The sequence below is a fragment of the Mastigoproctus giganteus genome, chromosome 10 (genome assembly GCF_048544385.1).
Source record: "Mastigoproctus giganteus isolate SK-2022 chromosome 10, ASM4854438v1, whole genome shotgun sequence".
Lineage (NCBI taxonomy): Eukaryota > Metazoa > Arthropoda > Arachnida > Uropygi > Thelyphonidae > Mastigoproctus > Mastigoproctus giganteus.
This window is the reverse complement of record NC_143584.1, coordinates 51625892-51644741: the sequence shown is the minus strand read 5'-3', so window position 1 is coordinate 51644741 and position 18850 is coordinate 51625892. Positions and strand designations below refer to the sequence as shown.

General features: G+C 37.4%; 1 protein-coding gene across 2 annotated transcripts in view; it reads right to left on the bottom strand.

Moving 5' to 3' along the window:
* The window catches only part of LOC150079033 (twitchin-like), a 2795346-nt gene that overhangs the window by 2233397 nt on the left and 543099 nt on the right, over positions 1-18850 (bottom strand). For both annotated transcript variants that reach the window (XM_090382361.1, XM_090382360.1), the window contains 2 exons: positions 18238-18314; positions 10157-10323 (listed from right to left, as the gene is read on the bottom strand). In XM_090382361.1, coding sequence (XP_090238487.1) covers positions 10157-10323; positions 18238-18314 — 244 coding nt within the window. The remainder of the gene's footprint in view (positions 1-10156; positions 10324-18237; positions 18315-18850) is intronic.

The window sequence follows — 18850 nt, the reverse complement described above, 5'->3', positions numbered from 1 at the left end:
AAAATACTGAATAATTAATGGGAAGATTTTTTCAGAACCATGATTACATCCATCAGTTGAGACCCCACAGTATGCAATTTTATTTTATTTAAAAGTTTTTACAGTAACCTTAAGAGAATGATTTGCAAGTACAAAGTTTACAATGGCTTCTGTCTTGGTTCTAGCGCAGGAAAATCTTTTTGCTATCTCAGAATCAAAAAATACATTTTTTAACATGACAGTTGTGCAATCCATTGATTTGTAACTACTATGATGTTTAACAGTGTGAAAAGCAAAGGTACCCTCTGCAGCAGCCAGATCATATTCTATTTTACCGACAACTTTGACAAAAAAATCTGTAACCTTTCCCGAAGAGGCCTCACCTTGAACTGCTTTCTTGCGCTTCTCAGTTTCAATGTGATGCTTCAAATCACCAACCCCTTTATTGGCTACTGAAACATATGTCCCCATTCTGCAAACTTTACATTCAGCTTCCCATTCCTCTAGGCCAGATACAAAACATGGAAATTTGTTTTTTTATCTCTTCTGTAAACATGCACTTCCTTTTAGGCATTTTAGGGGAAGTATAGTCTTTATAATATTAATTTTTATAATTGAAATAATAATAAATATTTTTTATTGTAAGTAGTGAAACAAATTTTATTAAGGTTAGGTTGTTTTACATTCACAACTAAACTAACCTAATTGTAGAAAAGTACCGACAGGTATAAAGATGGATAATAAATATTTTTGTAATTAAAGTGAAAAACAGTATTTTAAAAAAAAGGTAAACTTTGTTATTAAATAAACTAGTGTCTGCCTCTTGATTTGATCATTGATAAATATACCAAATTTAGTGGACAGTACTCAACTTTCGATCAATTTGGTGTGCACACAGCTCAAATCCACGTTTTCATATACTGCAATCAATTTCTAGAGAAAACGGTCCCTCTAACTGCCAGTATTTATTTGACATGCTGGAATTCCTGTAATTTATATATCTTTTTCTAGCACACCATCTGATCTTCACGCATTATCTACTCTCTAAACCAAAATATTGTATTGCCAGACTATATAAAATTTATATGTGCATAAATTCTGAAGCAGGCGTGGGTTGGTAACAATCTCAATGCACTAAACTGAGCATCGTCGGGGTCTTCCGCCTAATTATCAACACGGAAATTGGAATTAAAGAATCGTCTCCTATTCCGAAAAAGATTCTGTATAATGTAACTCGGTAGTTTTCGTCGAGCTTGCATAAAAAAAATGGCGTATAATATAAAAATCCGGACATTTAGACAAATTTATAAAAATCCACCCGGACAAAAATTTTAGACAAAAAATCCGGTTAAAAGAGGACGGATGGTAACCCTAGGTAACAGTATCAGGCAGGCTGTATTTTGTCACCTCACCTTTTTAATTTTTATGCCGAAGATATCATGCGTGAAGCTTTGGAAGATTTAGAGACTGGCATCAAAATTGGAGGACTGAAGATAAACAACCTTCGTTATGCAGATGATATTGTGCTAATTTGTAATTCTAAGGATCATCTTAAAGAAACTCTGAGGAGAGTATGTGAAGCAAGTAAGAAAAAAGGATTGTTTCTGAATGTGTGTAAAACTAAAATTATGGTGATTGGTTTTTTTTTTTTTTTTTTGTTGTTTTTGGAGCATTAGCAACTAAGGCCATATTGCTCCGGGATATGCGGTGGTCATTCCCTGACCTTTCCGCATCCTCCGTATTTGGTGGTGACGGGCTCGAACCCCGGTCTAATCAAGAAGCATGTGCTACGCACTGCTGCTCCTTCCCACCTGGCTACAGAGGCGCCTATGGTGATTGGTGATAATCTCGGTTCTAGTAAAGGCATTAATGAGCAAGATATCAAAGAAGTTGATGAATTTGATTACTTAGGGTTAAGAATAAATAAAAATAGTAACTGCTCAAACAATGTAAAGAGATGACAGGCAATTGCTAAAATGTTGGTCGCTCATCTGATAAAATTACGGAGAGATCATGATCTGCCCCTAAAGACGAAACTGAGAATCATTGATTCATTAATTTTTCCAGTTGCCACTTATGGATGTGAAGGATGGAATCTGAAAAGAGTTGACACGAAGAAAATTGAAGAATTTGAAATGTGGTGTTACAGGAGAATACTGCATATTTCTTACTTGGATCGAAGAACAAATGAGGGGTATTGAATAAAACTGGAAGGCCTAAAATTCTTCTTTATAGCATCAACAAAAGAAAACTCATGTTTTTTGGACATATAGTAAGAAGGAAAAACTTTCTATTGAAGAATATAATGGAAGGAAAAACCGAAGGGAAGAAGTGCAGAGGAAGACCAGCAACTGGGTGGAAGGATGGGATCAGTGAACTTCTGGGCATGATACTTTGCAATGCTGCTCATATAGCACACGATCGATGCAGTTGGAGGAATTTGTTGGTGGCCACAAAAGCTCCTCAGGGAGCTATATGACTGGAAGAAGAACCAACATATGCACGTGTGTTTGATCAACCTATATAATGTTCCCGTGCACTCAAGTCCATTCTGAGCCCCGGGAGTTTTTGCATCTATGGCTCTAGGATGATGGTGCTTTCAATCCTTGCCTAATTAAGTGGGCAAAATTCCTTATTAGGGGTCTCTTCAAATGCAAGTGGGGAGTTTAGAACTAGACCCCCCCCCTGAAACTCCAGAATAAGCTTAAAATTCCCTTTCCTGTTTTTTCCAGCTATTCATTAGTATCAATAGAAATGTTTTTTAAAGAGGGTGAATACACTCACACTTAAAACGAACATATTACTCCATTCAATTAGTCATAGTCAGGTTTATTCTGCAAACTTTCCATTTTGTGATATAAGCCTGCCTGCCTAAAGATAAAGACTTTCTCTCTGTGTTGTGTGTGTGTGTGTGTGTGTGTGTGTGTGTGTGTGTGTGTGTGTGTGTGTGTGTGTGTGTGTGTGTGTGTGAGAGAGAGAGAGAGAGAGAGAGAGAGAGAGAGAGAGAGAGAGAGAGAGAGAGAGACAGACAGACAGATCTGTACATGTTATAGAGTTAATACATAAACTACATCTAGCTCCAGGGGAGTAATATTATACAATAAGAATATTATAAGAGGAGTATCCCTTTGGTTGCAATCCAGAATTATTTTTCCCCATTCAGTCCAGCACTTAAAAAAAACTACTTGAAATGTGATGTTCAAAAATTATTTATTTTATATATAAAACTGCATAATAAAACATTAAAAAAAAAACTTTTACACATTTAAATGTTAATTATTTACAAGATTTTAGTGAATGGTGTACAAGAAACACTGGGTGCACCTCCGTAGCCAGGTGGGAAGGAGCAGCAGTGCGTAGCACATGCTTCTTGATTAGACCAGGGTTCGAGCCCATCACCACCAAATACGGAGGATGCGGAAAGGTCAGGGAATGACCACCACATGTTCCCGAAGCAATATGGCCTTAGTTGCTAATGCTCCTAAAAACCAAATAACAAACAACATAACAACAAGAAACAGGTTCCCTAAAACCCCCATTACCACACTATCTGAAAAAGTCAAAGAGCAGAAGTACCCTGCTGACGCTATGAAGTCAAATTTCACACAGTAACATTTGTTTACAGTCAAGTTTACTTGTTTTTCCTCTCCTCAAGTTCTATAAATATCTGCAATCTTTCACAAGTTATTTTAAAAAGACTACTTGTGAAAGACTTTGTTACTGTTTTTGCAAAAGAATGACAAGAATAAAAAACACAATTGCAAACACTTCATAGTATGCCAAATCTGAAATAAATTTGAAAATGCAACTGATAGCACAAAATATATACGCATATTTTTTAATCTTTTTCAAAGATGTCATTTTTAAAGTAGTGCAATACCCATGCAACTCACTGTGAAGGCCATTTTTTCCTGATGTGACCATAAAGACCACTTCATCATTAATACTATCAAGCTTGGAATTATTTGTTTGTTCATTGTTCAAGTTTTACTTGCTTTTAGCCTGTAGTTATATAATAAATAGATCAACCTTTTAGTGAAGCCATTAATTTGAAAGTAGACTAACACCAGTGCATGCACTGTGAAGGCAAAGTTTGTTCTGCTGTGAGCATAAAGAATAATACAATCCAAAGTAATTTAAAGAACTGTCCCAGGTTCTACAGATATCAAAAAGTCTTACATGAAGCAGTTTTTTAAGATTCACTCTTATTTTTTCATAATGAACATGAAACTGCAGAAGGAAATAATTACTTTGGATAAAGAGTTAGCAACATTTATATTTTTGCACACACCTCCTTCACACGACAGATTATCATTCTTCATCCCTGCTACTAGAAACAGTGTTTGGATCAAAAATTACATTATTATTTGTTTTATTGCTGCTCTTATATTATTTCTCCCTGATTGGGGGTTCCACCTCGTGATGGGTGTTGCTACCAAGTACACAAGGTGGGTGTTGTTGTTGTTACTGCTGGTCGAGGAACTCTCTGACAATCCTACAGGTGTTCACGATTGCGACTTTCTGGAGTTCCTTGTAGGTGTTCGCTGGGAGACCTATTGCTGCTAGGCTGTTATGTAGGGTCATTTGCACCATACCTGTGGTTGAAACAATGATCGGGATGGTTGATACTTCTTGCATATGCCACATCTCTTTGATCTCCTGTCTTAGGTTCATGTAATTCTTTTTTTTTTTGCCCCATGGGTTTTCTGCAGGTTGCCAGTGTTGGGTACCGCTGTGTCAATCAGATAGGTAGCCTTTTCCTTCTTGTCCACAAGGGTTATGTCTGGTCTGTTGTGCGGGATTGTCCTATCTGTTATTATGGCGCGGTCCCAGTACAGCTTGAGGGTTGGGGTCTTCAGTACTGCCTGGGGTTCGTACTTGTAGTATGGTACACTTTCTTCAATCAACTGGTATTTCCTTGCTAGCTTCTGATGTATTATCCTGGCTACCTGGTCATGTCTATGAGTGTACTCAGTCTGGGTGATCACCTTGCATCCTGCGGTGATGTGCTGGATCGTTTATGAGGCCAGGTGGCATCGTCGACATGTGTTATCTAACACTCCGGGCTCTTTTGTGACGTATTTTCTATAGTTTCTGGTGTTGATTACCAGGTCTTGATTGGCGAGCATGAATCCTTCAGTCTGGGGGAAGAGCATCCCGCTTGTGAGCCATGCATTTATAAATAAATGCATGGTCACACAGATAAAATTGCTTCCCACTCGTTTGTTTGTTTGTTTGTTATTTGGTTTTTAGGAGCATTAGCAAATAAGGCCATATTGCTCCGGGAATATGCGGTGGTCATTCCCTGACCTTTCCGCATCCTCCGTATTTGGTGGTGATGGGCTCGAACCCCGATCTAATCATTCCCACTCGTGGAAGAAATTTTATCTATGTGACCCTGATGGAGATCATTGTAGTGTCTGCCATGGAGTGTCTTCTCTGCCCATCTTTCTAGCTTCGTTTGACCTCCTGGTTGGGGGGGGGGACTCCTCGCTTAGGTTGAGTGGGGTATACCGTTTGTCTATCTTCCTCATGGCCTAGTGGAGTGCTGATGTGTGTTTCTGAAAGTAATCCTTCATGTTAACTATCGCTGTCTTCTTTTGCTCAATGATGTTTATCAGGCCCCTTCCTCCTTCTTCCCGGGTAATTGTCAGTCTCTCCACGGCAGCTCTCGGGTGGTGTTGGCGGCTCTTGGTATGAGTCTCTGATGGTATTTTTCGGTCAGGCAGGCCTTAATTTCCTTGTGCTGTAACTGCTAAGCCTGCATCATCCCCAAGTATTTGAAGGCCTCTCCCTCTGCCATGGCTTTCATCACTTTACCACTCTGCAGCTGGTAGTTTCGGCTGACTAATTTTCCCTGATGCAATCCGTGGGTCTTGCATTTGTCTAGACCAAATTCCATCCTAATATCCTTGCTGAATTCTTCAGTGATCAGGAGTAGTTGCTGAAGGTGCTTCTCAGTTCCCGCATAGAGCTTGATGTTATTCATATACATCAGGTGGGTGAGGGTGTACAGGTTCTTCCTTCCTTCTTTGAGGTTATATCCATACTTGCTGCTGTTGAGCATGGTAGATAGCAGGTTAAGTGCTTGACAGAACCACAATGAGCTCAGGGCATCTCCCTGAAAGATTCCTCTTCTGATGGGGATTGGCCTGGTTGTGATGTTTTCGACCTTAATGATGGAACTCCATTTCGTCATCGTTTCTCCTAGGAAGTTTGTCACTATTGGATTGACACTGTAGATTTTCAGCACCTCTATTAGCCAACTATGAGGCACAGAGTTGAAGATCTTGCGGCAATTGATGTAGGCTGTGTACATGTTGCGGCGCTTCTTGTATGCTTGCTCCATAACCGCACCATCTATGGTTAATTTCTCCTTGCTACCTTTGCTCAGCCACTTGCATCCTTTCTGCTGTTTGGCCATTATGCTCTGGCTCTCCAAATGGTCTGTTATCTTCCTGGTTATGCAGCAGACAGGATCTTGTACATTGTTGGTTGGCAGGTGATTGGCCTATATTTCGCCGCATTTCTTGTATCTTCATCTTTAGGCTTCAGATTTGTGATTCCTTGAGTGAGAAACTTCGGGATTGTCTCTGGGTGCCTTATGATTTGGATGAACTGCTCTGCCAGATGTTTGTGTGTGCAGGTGAGCTTCTTGTACCAGTAGTTGTGGACGTTATCTATTCTTGGAGTTTGCCAGTTGTGAGAGTTCTTGATCGTCTGTTTTACTTCTTCTTCCCAAATCTCCCATCCTCTCATTTCTTGTACACCCTTGGTTTTCTTGTGTTCTAGTTCTATCCAGGTGGCTCGGCTGTTATGTTTTACTTCCCTGCTCCATATGATTCCCAGAAATCCTCCATCGTCTTCTTCTCGGGTGGTCTGTTCCCTTGTTTCCCATTTTCTCCAAGATTCCTGTAGAAACCTCTTTAGTCCTCTTTGTAGATTCGGTTGTTTACTTTCCTCTTGGAGCTCTCTTTGTATCAGCGTAGTCTCTTGCTGAGTGCAAGGAGGCTCTGCTTCAATGTGTCCAAGTACTCTCCTATTCTCTGATTTTTTGTCTCATGTTTGCTGTGGACGCTGTCTCTCTTGAGGATGCTCTTCACTTTTCCAATTAATTTCTTATTCCTATTGCCCCGTTGGTACTGGGTCAATTGGCCTATCTTGACTCTTAATTCTTCTATCTTCTGCTGAAGTCTTCTTTCCCAAGATGGTGGTTACTTCTGTTTTCGGTTCTTCTGCTACTGGTCTCTCGCTTCTCTTCCATTAATCCTTGTGGCTGCTAGCACAGCACAATACACGGCTGTCTGGATGGCCTCCAGTGTTGAACCATTGCTGTCGAGGTAATGCAGTATTATGTGCCGATTCAGGTGGTCTGTGACTCTCCACAAGGTTCTATTCGGTCTCTGCTTCGGTATCATGTGAGTCTTTGTGGAGTCCATTCCTTCGAATTCTGTTAGGGCCTTCTTCCACTCATCCTCTATTCTGGATATCATGACCTCGTCTGTTTCCACTTCAGCTGCTGTGGGTTGTATTTCCTCTTGCTCTTCTGCCTCTGGTTCGGCGGTGGTATGTTCTTCCTCCTCTGGTTCCATAATCTTTATCCTTTGTAGTTGATAGCTCACGTCCTGCTTGATTTTTTCCAAGATTGCAGGGACTATTAGATTCTTTGTAACAATCCTTCTCTGGTCCGCTATTCGCTATTTGGTGACCTGAATGTCTGGGAATCATTCCAGCCACTTGGTGTGTAGTCTCGCCCTGTAGGCTGTCATATCGGTCTCTAGCTTCGTTATTTTGTAGTATGCTTGCATGATGTATGTATTCATTTCAATGCTCCACTTCATGTGTTGGCTTTTTCTCCCTTCCTGGGTGGTCACTAGCACAGTTGCACAGGAAGCACTTCCAGTTGGTGGGGCTGGATGGTCTTGCCCTTCTCTTGTAGTAGCCATACGGGGGACAGCGCCACTCCCTCCACTGTCTTCCTCAGGAGACCATCTCTGATTTTTCGAACCAACCCCTCTGCCTAAGGCCTGAACGTGAGTGACTTTATTCTGCGCCACACTCAATGCAGTATGATTAATATTTCTCTGCGACATCATCCATTATTGGAGGTGGACCTGTTTAGCTTCGGCTTATATCCAGTGGTAGTTCTTGCTGGTGACACCAGATGGCGCCACAATCTGCCTTAGCCACCACTCCGACCTTGGGGTAGGTAGTTAGGTAGGTAGGTAGGTCCCTTGGAGAAACTTTCACAATGTTTATTTATTATTATTATTATTATTATTATTATTATTATTATTATTATTAGCCATATGGTTCAAGGAAGCCTGAGGCTTATGCTGCACCATTAAAAAAAAAAAAATTCCCGCATTACCCTGAGAGAGAGAGAGAGAGAGAGAGAGAGAGAGAGAGAGAGAGAGAGAGAGAGAGAGAGATAGAGAGTCAGAAGTAGAAGGGAATCACCAAGAGAACAAGAAAGAGAAGAATGATGATATCCAGTTAAGGACCCTGGGTTTGCCAAGCCCATACTCACCAGATGTGAGAAAGGTCCTAACAATTTCTCATTCTGTCTTTATGAGATGTTGGCATCATGACTAAATATATCACTACTAACACAGTTTCTCATTCTGTCTTTATGAGATGCTGACATCATGACTAAACATTTCACTTCTAACACAGAGTATAAGGTTCTGGACCTTTTAAAATGAAATAAAACAATGGCCATTTGCAATTAATAACTGAATGTAATTGATTTAGTTTTTCAGATTGTTTATATGAGCCATAGCCAGATGGCAGAACAATAATTACGCCAGCAGTGTGGGAAAACAAATTTAATAATCAGCAACACTGAAGGTGGCAACTGCTGCTGTAACATCAGGCAGGAAGCAGAATTTTACAATGTCATCCCTTGTGACATTGGAATACTGTTCACAGGTCTGGAGTCCTTATATTAAATAAAAAACAAAAAACTTTTAGGTTCAGAGATGGGCAAGCTGATTGCCAGATTGATGGGAATGCTAAATGCCCATATTATGGGGTCTTCAAAGCTTGGTGACTATACATTTGAGGATAACTTGGTGACTATACATTTGAGGGGATAACTTGGTGACTACACATTTGAGGACTGAATCTCAAGAAGACTTTCAGGCAGTGTGTTACAGATAATTAGAATTAATTACCTTCAAGGCAGCTGAAATAGAGAGATAAGCAACATTCATGGCAGAAATGAATGGGAACTTTCTGGCACTAGGAATAACATAAGTTAAAGGGGAATTATTTATTTTTATGGTTAATGCAGAATAAGTTCCTTCCTCATTCTTTGGTTATACTAATACTAGGGTAATAATCATTATTCTAGGGTAGCCACTGTGATCTTGGCCTTGGTTTTAGGCATTAGTCATCCTAGTTTCTTCAAATAAATAATCAGTAAAAACAGCTGAAAATATTTAAGTACAGTTTTAGTTATACTTGATTTACCCAATCATGCAACCTATACATTATTTAAAGAAATGCTTATTACTAATTACTTGAAAAAATTTCATATTAAGGAATCCTTAACAATGGATCAGAACCTCTTGAAGGAATCCAATAATATTAAATGAAAGATTAATCACATATAAAATCCACTTGATAACCATAAAGAGAATTACAAAACCACACAGTCAGAGAAACAGAATATCCATTACTCTAAAAAATTATAGTACACCAAACAAACCACTTTAATCTTTCCATATATTAAAAAAAACCAAGGTGCCCCTCCATCTACCACAATCAACCGGTGCTCACAATTCCTTGTGTGATTCCTCATGTTCCTTATGAGACGTCAAAATCATGGATATACTTAATATATTAATCTATCTATTAAAACTGGTAGTAATTCTTCAATAAAATATTTATATTTTGAATCTGAGTTTCTAATATGGAATTAATTATGTGGAGCACATGCTTGACTGAAAGAGAAAATTTGTATGAAGAGGTGGATATTATTAAGAATAAAGTTCTTTATTATATCAATTATATTTAATACCATTACGAACGCTAGAATGATAAGAAATTATTTCAGACATGCTATATTTGTACAGACTATACTATATATAGAATAGTAAATAAATGTCCAAGTTTATACCAAATGGCTGAAATTTTTTTTTTTCGTACTGTATAAAAATCATTTATGACTTACCCTGAACAATGAGTTGTGCTGATGATTCTTCCTTTCCAAAATCATTTACCATCTCACAGGTGTACATACCAGTCATCTCAACAGTACACTTTTGGATTGTATACGTTGCTGTAGAGCCATCAAAGCTAGTTCTGAGATCCCTAGATTCTCTAATTTTTTTCTGATCTCTGAAAAAATATATAAATAAATACATTAATATTAGCAGTAGCAAATGATGCAAAAAGCAAGTTTATATAGCATCAGCCAAAAAAAATAAAAAAACGACACCTCCCATTTCACCTATTCATCCCCTCCAATAGTATGCCTAATTCTTCCTTGATTCATTTAAGCCATAAACTTCCACAACAACAGATGGATACAAACTCTAACAGGGAGCAGACATATATGCCCTCATCATGCCCTAGGTGAGATTTTTTCGGTGATGCTACATCTGTCGCACTGTAGCATTTATGTATGTTCCTCGCATTGCTGTATTTATGTATGTTACCAGTGACTGTGTAAGGCCATATATTGTATTTAGACTTTTGAGCATTCTGTTCATTGACTGTAAATAGTATTATTATTTACTCCATATTATTCACGTAACCCATGTCCTCTAGCTACATAGCTGTAAAGGGACATTTCTCTGGAAATAAATTGACATTAATAATAATAATAATAATAAATGATTTTGTAATAATTGAGAGGAAAGTGGAAGAGGAACTGCTGAAGTTAAACATAAAAAAGGAACCTAGGGTGGATGGGATATAACCAGTTATATTAAGAGAAGCAGGTAACAAGGCAAGCAAACTGTTATCCATAATTACAAGAGCATCTTTGGATTCAGGGGAGGTCTCCAAGGACTGTAGATGGCTAAATGTATCCCCCAATTCACGACGAGAGATCAAAGGGTGACAGAAGCAATTAAAGACCTGTTAGCTTAACTTCTGTTCCAGGAAAAATAATGGAGTTAAAGAAGTAATGCGGGGGCACCTCCGTAGCCAGGTGGGCAGGAGCAGTAGTGCGTAGCACACGCTTCTTGATTAGACCGGGGTTCGAGCCCATGACCACCAAATATGGAGGATGAAGAAGGTCAGGGAATGACCACTGCATATCCCCAGCCCAGATAAAGGGTGAGGGTTGGCGTCAGGAAGGGCATCTGGCCGTAAGAATTGCATGCCAAAACAATAAAAACGCTGACCCCATATATAATGGGAAAAGGCAAGGACAAAAAAAAAAAAAAAAAAAAAAAAGTAATGCAGGACCAGCCAGACAAGAGTGAAGTTATACTTCAGACACAAGATGGGTTTGTTAAGGGGAAATATTGTATGACCAATTTCATTGGATACTACAATCCAGTCGCAAAGGAACGGGATGCAAAAAATTATTTTGATAGCATATACTTATAACATATCACATATAGATGTCAGGAAAGCTTTCAGTACTGGTGCACATAAAAGCCTGTTGTACAATTTGGAGAAGTGTGGCATTAAAAGCAATTTACTGTCATGGATAAAGAGAAGACTGATTGATAGAAGACAGAGAGTGGTTATCAATAGACACTGTTCTACATAGACTAATGTCTATGAAGAGCAGTGTCCATTGTTCACCGTTTGCTGCTGGACCTGTTTTCTATATTTATTAATGCTAATGATGAAGACATGTCAGCTTAATGTCCAAATTTGAAGATGATACAAAGGTTGGTTAATGACAGTATACTACTGCAACAGGATCTAGAAAAAATATGAATATGAGCTCAGAAATGGCAAATGAAGCATAACATTGACAAATGCAAAGTACTGAACATGGGTAACCCAGGAGAAATGTACCCATTTTGGGGTAATACACTCAGGGTAGTGGAAAATGAAAAAGACCTTGGGTAATTATGCAGTCAGATATGAAGTTCTCTGAGCAGTTCAGGCAGGCTGCCAGGCCAGCTCATGAGATTTTGCTATCAGGTGTTTATACCATTGTATTAGGCAATAGTCAGGTCACATCTTGAGTACTGCAGCATACAGATCTAGAGGCCTCATTTTAGGAAGGATATAGAGCTGCTGGAATAGGTACAGAGAAGAGCAACAAGATTGGTGAGCGAAACAAAATTGTGCTTTTAATGAGAAAGGATTCAGTTCTGCAAACTGCAGCATCTGAATACTAGACACCTGAGAGGTATTCTGATTAAGGTGTTTAAGGCTTTGAATGGATTCAGCAAGCTCAATGCTTATAGCATTCTTCCTCTTGACAGACTATGCACATGAGGAGGCATAAATTCATACTGAGGAAGGATGGTTGCAGAATAGACAGCAGAAGTTTGCCTTTAACCAGCAGATAGTTGATTGCTGGAACAAACTTTCATCTGTTGTTGTGGAAGTGAATAGCTTAAATAAATTCAAAGAAGAACTTGACATATTACTGAAGGGAATGAATAGATGAAATGGGAAGAGGGTTTTTTTTTTTTTTTTTTTGCTGATGCTCTATAAGCTTGCCTGCTTTCTTGCATCATTTCCATTACTAATATTAATTTACATAATTACATAATACACAATTAACATGTAACTATAACAGTGGCAAAAGTTGCACCTGGGAGCAAACTATATATTTCATAAAACACCTTTGGTCTGAATACCAATCCAAGTCTCCTATTAAATGATTATTCATTACAAAATAAAATTTTGTAATGAATAATCATAACAATAATTTTGCCATAGTTCTATAAAACATTTTGTACAAGGTCCAGAAAGGTTTACAAAAGGATATGTAGAAATATCAAAATTTATTTTGACAATAACATTAGCACTAGCATTAATAGTGACATATGATGCAAGAGAGCAAGCATCAGCCAGGAAAAAAAAAAAAAAAACATTTCCCATTTCACCTATCCATTTCCTCCAAAAGTTTGTCTAGTACTTCTTTGAATCTATATAAGTTATCAACTTCCCCAATGACAGATGGAAGTTTGTTCCAGCATTTGACCACTCACAGATTGAAGGCAAATTTCTGCTTATCTATTCTGCAACTGTCTTGCAACTAAAGCCATATTGCTTCGGGATATGCGGTGGTCATTCCCTGACCTTTCCGCATCCTCCGTATTTGGTGGTGACGGGCTCGAACACCAGTCTAATCAAGAAGCGTGTGCTATGCACTGCTGCTCCTCCCCACCTACGGAGGCACCCCCACTGTACTGAGAGAGAGAGAGAGAGAGAGAGAGAGAGAGAGAGAGAGAGAGAGAGTCTCTCTCTCTCTCTCAAAAGTAGAAGGGAATCACCAAGAAAGAGAAGAATGATGATATCCAGCTCATACTTGCCACGTGTGAGCCGCCCCTGGATAAAGTCAAATTTCCATAAGTTGAGTATTCAGTAAGTCAGGGAGTTCCTGTACTGTCAAGGCTTTTCATACCAACTAACAAATAGTTTTTAAGGCTTAGACCTAAATGGATGACAGATGCTGATGAGACGGGCGGTTGAGAAGAAAAATGAATGGGATTCATAGAATACAAATTTCTGGTATAGAATACAAAGAACAGCAGCAAAAACCTCTATGCTTATATTAACCAGTAGAAGGAAGGGGTTGAATTACATAGAGCCACATTATGTCAGTGGTTTAACTGTTGATGACACTGATAATGTTGATGGCAAACCGAATTGGAATTTTGCATCTGCAATCACACAGGAGAAATTCTTTAGGGAAGGGAATGCCAGAAGTTTATCAAACTCCAACAGGGAGCTAAATAACTTTGTGAAGGGAAAGGAAAGTGGAAGAGAAATTGTTGAAGCTAAACATGAAAAATGTACCTGGGGTGGATGGGATCGACCCTATTATATTAAGGGAGACAGCAAAGGAGGAAAGCAAACATTCAGCCATAATTATGCGAGCATCCTTGGATTCAGGGGCGATCACTATGGATAAGAGATAAGTGAATGTATCCCCATTCACAAAGGGGAATCAAAAGATGACATGACATGGAAGACTATCTAGACAGAAATATAATTATACTGCATTATACTGCAGTCGAGCATGGATTTTTTTAATGGTCAGTCTTGTCTTAACAATCTGAATGGATACTATGATGCACTAACAAAGAAAATTGATGCAAAAAATAATTGTGATATCATATACTTGGATGTCAGGAAGGCTTTTGCTTTTGTTGGAAATAAAGAACTGCTATACAAGATGGAACAATGTGGCATTTAGGGCAAGTTACTGCTTGGGATAAAGGGATGGTTGAGTGTCAGAAAGCAGAAAGTGGTTATCAATGGGCACTGCTCTTCATGGACTAATGTTATTAGTGGAGTCCTCAGGGTTCAGTGCTTGGTCCAGTGTCATTATCTATATTTATTAATGATATTTATGAAGATATATGAGGCTTAATGTCTGTTTGAACATGATACAAAAGTTAGCAGAGTGGTTAATGACAGTAATCAGGGTAAGCAAGAAGACTATATTTTTTAGGAGGATAGGTTGAGAAATAGAAACTGATGTTTAACATCAAGAAATGCAAAGGTACTGCACATGGGGAAGCAGTAATTTCAGATCTTGAGGAATTAGAAAATGAAAAATATGTAAGCATAATTATGCCCAGAACAGATAGGTTGCCAAGACAGTTCAGGGGGTTTGTCAATGATATACAGGAATTTTGCTTGAAAGGATAAGGTGATTATCCCATTGTACAAGGTGATCAGGCCACATCTTAAGCACTGCATACAAGCCAATAGGCCTCATTTTAGGAATGTTGTAGATCTGCTGGAATGGGTGCAGAGAAGGGCAATGAGATCAGTGAAGGGAACAAAGAGTGGTCTTACCACAAAAGGGTTCAGTTCTGTAAATTGCAGTGCCTGGAGACAAGGCACCTATGAGGTGATCTGGCTGAAGTATTTAAGGCTTTCAATGGGTTGAACAAGCTCAATACTGATGGAATTCTTCCTCTTGCTCAGACTACGCACCGCGTGAAGGGGCATAAATTCAAAGTGAGGAAAATAAAATCAAACTATGTTTTTTTTTGGCTGATGCTGTATAAGTTTGCTTTCTTGTATCATCTGCCACTATGCTAATGCTAAAACATTTTCAAAAACAGTTGTTATGAATATTTCAACTTAATGTCTAAGTGTGGACACAATAGATGAAGAGCACAAACTGCTGAATTCAAGTTGACCCTTGTGCCTGACTTAGTGTTAAAAATTATGCTAGAATTATTTTAAAATAACACTAACCAACAAAAAATATTTTTTGTCATACCTCCACAATAAAAATATATGATTCTGGAGGAAATAAACATGCTGATTACAAAAATTACCATAAAAAGTCTCTATCATGTCTACATCAAAAGATGTACCAACATTTAATGTTAAAATAAAGGGATATATACGTATAATTCAAGTTTATTATACACTTAAAAAAATATTATACGTTCTCTATAACTCATTTAACTTCGGAAAAATATCATAAATCATAGGAAAATAGTTATATTTCAATAATACATAACCAGCATTGTAGAAAACATTTTAAGGAATATAATTGTCCATAAAATGTTTCATACTAAGGGGTTTTCTCCTGCTTACTCTCCGTCACAAGGAACCAGCAGTAATTCCCCATCATTACAGGATCCAAGAGACCTTGGTACCACTTTTCCATTGTGAAAATAAATTGATGAAACTGCTTCCCTTGTTCATCACTCAAATCTCCCAGATTTTTGGTGAAAAATTCAAGATGGGAATGAAGAAAACGAATTTTCAACAAATTTCAACAGCCCATGTTTTTGTAGAAACTCGAGTAAATCAGACATCAACATTTCATAGATTTCTTCTTTCCTATTACTCTAAAAACCATGTACTACCCCCTCAAATGATTTCCACGCTATCAATTCAACCTCCTTTCAACCAGGTTTCAAACACATCATTTTTCAGGAGATTTTGCTAATTTGGGGTTCTACGAAAATTCGTAGAACCCCAAATTAGCATATGTTTGGCATATGTTAAATTAGGAAACACACTTCTCAAGTACACAAATACATTACTTTCTTTATCTAGTTCCTTCATGAAATTTTTAATCAATCCAAGTTTGATGTGCAGGTGTGGAAGAAGAATCTTGTTTGATTGCACCGAAGGAATATATATTACATTACATTGTCCTAGTATGAACTCATCCCGCCTGTCCCAATGTTGCAGAACATAATGTTCTTCTGTTGCACGGCTGGCCCACAAACACAACAAACAACAATATTTTGTGAAACCCCCTGCAAACCAAAAGCAAACCAATAACCTTAAGATTACTGCAAATGTTCCAACCATAATCCTAGTATTTAATAGCATGTAGAACCTTATGCATGCTTTCATGACTTTCTTTAAGTCCAACTGAATGAAACATAGGAACTGATGGAAATTCATTGCCATTATGAAGCAAAACTGCTTTTTAACTTAATTTTGCGGCATCTATGGATAAATGCCATTTCATCCAACTTATGCAAGACACCTAGTTCTTTCAGAAGTCCAATAAAATCTTTGCAAAAACACACTGTCCTCCATAGCAAAATATTTGAAAATTTTTCATGTCTTTTTCAAAACACTGAAATCTTTGTTCCCACTGTAAGTATATTCCACTGCTGTAACCTAGAACCTAACGGTTCAGCTTGATCTTTCAGCAAATTTAAGTCTCGAACCAAATCATTCAACTCATCCTGTTTGATTAAATGTATCTCACTATCTGAACTTACCGGCTGATAGTCGACATCTTGTGACATGGAGGCTTCTGGAGAATGCTCAACTTGAACTTGGTCACTATTATCTTTCCCACTACTGCTATCCAAAGTTTTTTTTTTTGGGGGGGGGCACTGGTACAGGCAAATCATCACTGTGTGGAATGGGCTGAATTTCAGAAGGTATATTTGGATATATTATAGAGTGTTTGCTTTTTTTAGACATACAGATATATTTGCCATACAGAAGTAGCAATCATTAAAGTGGTTAGATGGTTCTCACCAAATCATAGGGACTGCAAAAGGTAATGCTTTGAGTTTGCCATGTAACCACTTCCTAAGGTTTGTTGTACAGGCAACAGAACACTTGTGAGGCGCCCAAGGTTTGTCTTGATCACCAATTTTACATCCGAAATAAAAAGAATATGAAAGTTTTGTAATGTCACAGATATTTTTCCTTTGGGGTAAACTGTCCACAAACATAACAAAAATTGTCTGGATGATTGATACACATCCTATATGTCTGCTTATTCATTGTAACACTAAATGAATTTCTCCAAATGCAAATTCAGTTTTGAACACTACAATATAAAAACAGCACAAATTCGATTTTTATCACTACACAGTACAAAGACAACTTACTAGTTATACTCATGTGAAAACACTGAAAGGAAAACCAGAGGCCAGAATTGATTGCTAAAAATTAAGAGAATTAGCTTATACCTGTTAAAATAAATCAGTATTCCATACATTACTGGCTAGATTATGCAAAATTGGCATATTTTGGTAAAATGTAACTCCCTCTACATTTAATAACTGTGACATGATGTGAAACTATCATAGTGATTTTCAAAATTTATGCAAAAAAACTGGTTAAAAAAAGGTCTTGAAGGTAAAAATCGTGTTGGCTAGTGTAACAGAACAAAAATCATAAAAAAACTGCTAAAAGATAAAACTCATCATTGTTTTTTCTAAAGTAATAATAAACTGTGCAATTATTTATTTATTGCTTAATTCAATTTCAAAGACCAAGAGGTGTGACATCCCCTTTTGATTTTTGAGGCTGTTTTCATGATCCATCTCAATCTATTAAAAATGTGTCTATTATCAGTTGGCAACACAGATAAGTGATAGTAACATAGGTTGGACAAATTTCAAGACAATTTATAAAAAAAAAAAAAAAACCAGACGTGTCATTCAGTCTTAAAGGATTTACATGTTAACTCCAGGAACCAATGCATGTGAAATGTGGATGTAGCTGTGAAAGGATTAAAGTAGAAAATGAAAAAAAAAAAAACTTCTACTTTGTGCTACCTCACAGAACTAAAGAATTTCATATCTTCATTTAAACAATATAATACTAAAGAATCAAACCTGAATTTCTTAAAAAAGAAATTTTATGCAAAACACTTACTTATACCAGTTTACTACAGTTTTTTCCTTGGATTCCACTATGCAGATAAATTCTGCTTTTTTCCCAACTTCCACAGTCTGTAAAATAAAAATTATTAGAAAAACACTACATTAACAGATAATTACTGAAGAATGTTAAAAATTTAAATCTGAATTAAATTTTTGGTTAATTTCTTAACCAAAAAAATTGACTCCTTGATTAACCAAGGAAAAAGAAAACTTTCAATTCAAATAAGAATTCATATGACATAAAAATTCATAATAATTCTTGAAATAAATTTACAATTTTTTAGCAAATTTCAAATTAGATAAATTAGGTTAGATATTTCAGACCACAATATGGAGATGATCTCTTTCCCTATGGAGTCCTTTTCATTTCTCTTCTCAGCTTTGTGTTATTTGGATTTACAGCATGAGATCATTCCAAAAAAAAGTGAAATAACACCATGTATGGTAATTTAATTTATTTTATATTTTTGTGTAGTAATCCCAAATACAAAAGTTATTTGAATCAACAGCCCTGTATGTAGTACTGTATGGACTACAGGGCTGTAGTACATATGTAGGACAAGAATAAAATACTGTTGCTCACACATGCTGCATTTCAATTTAAG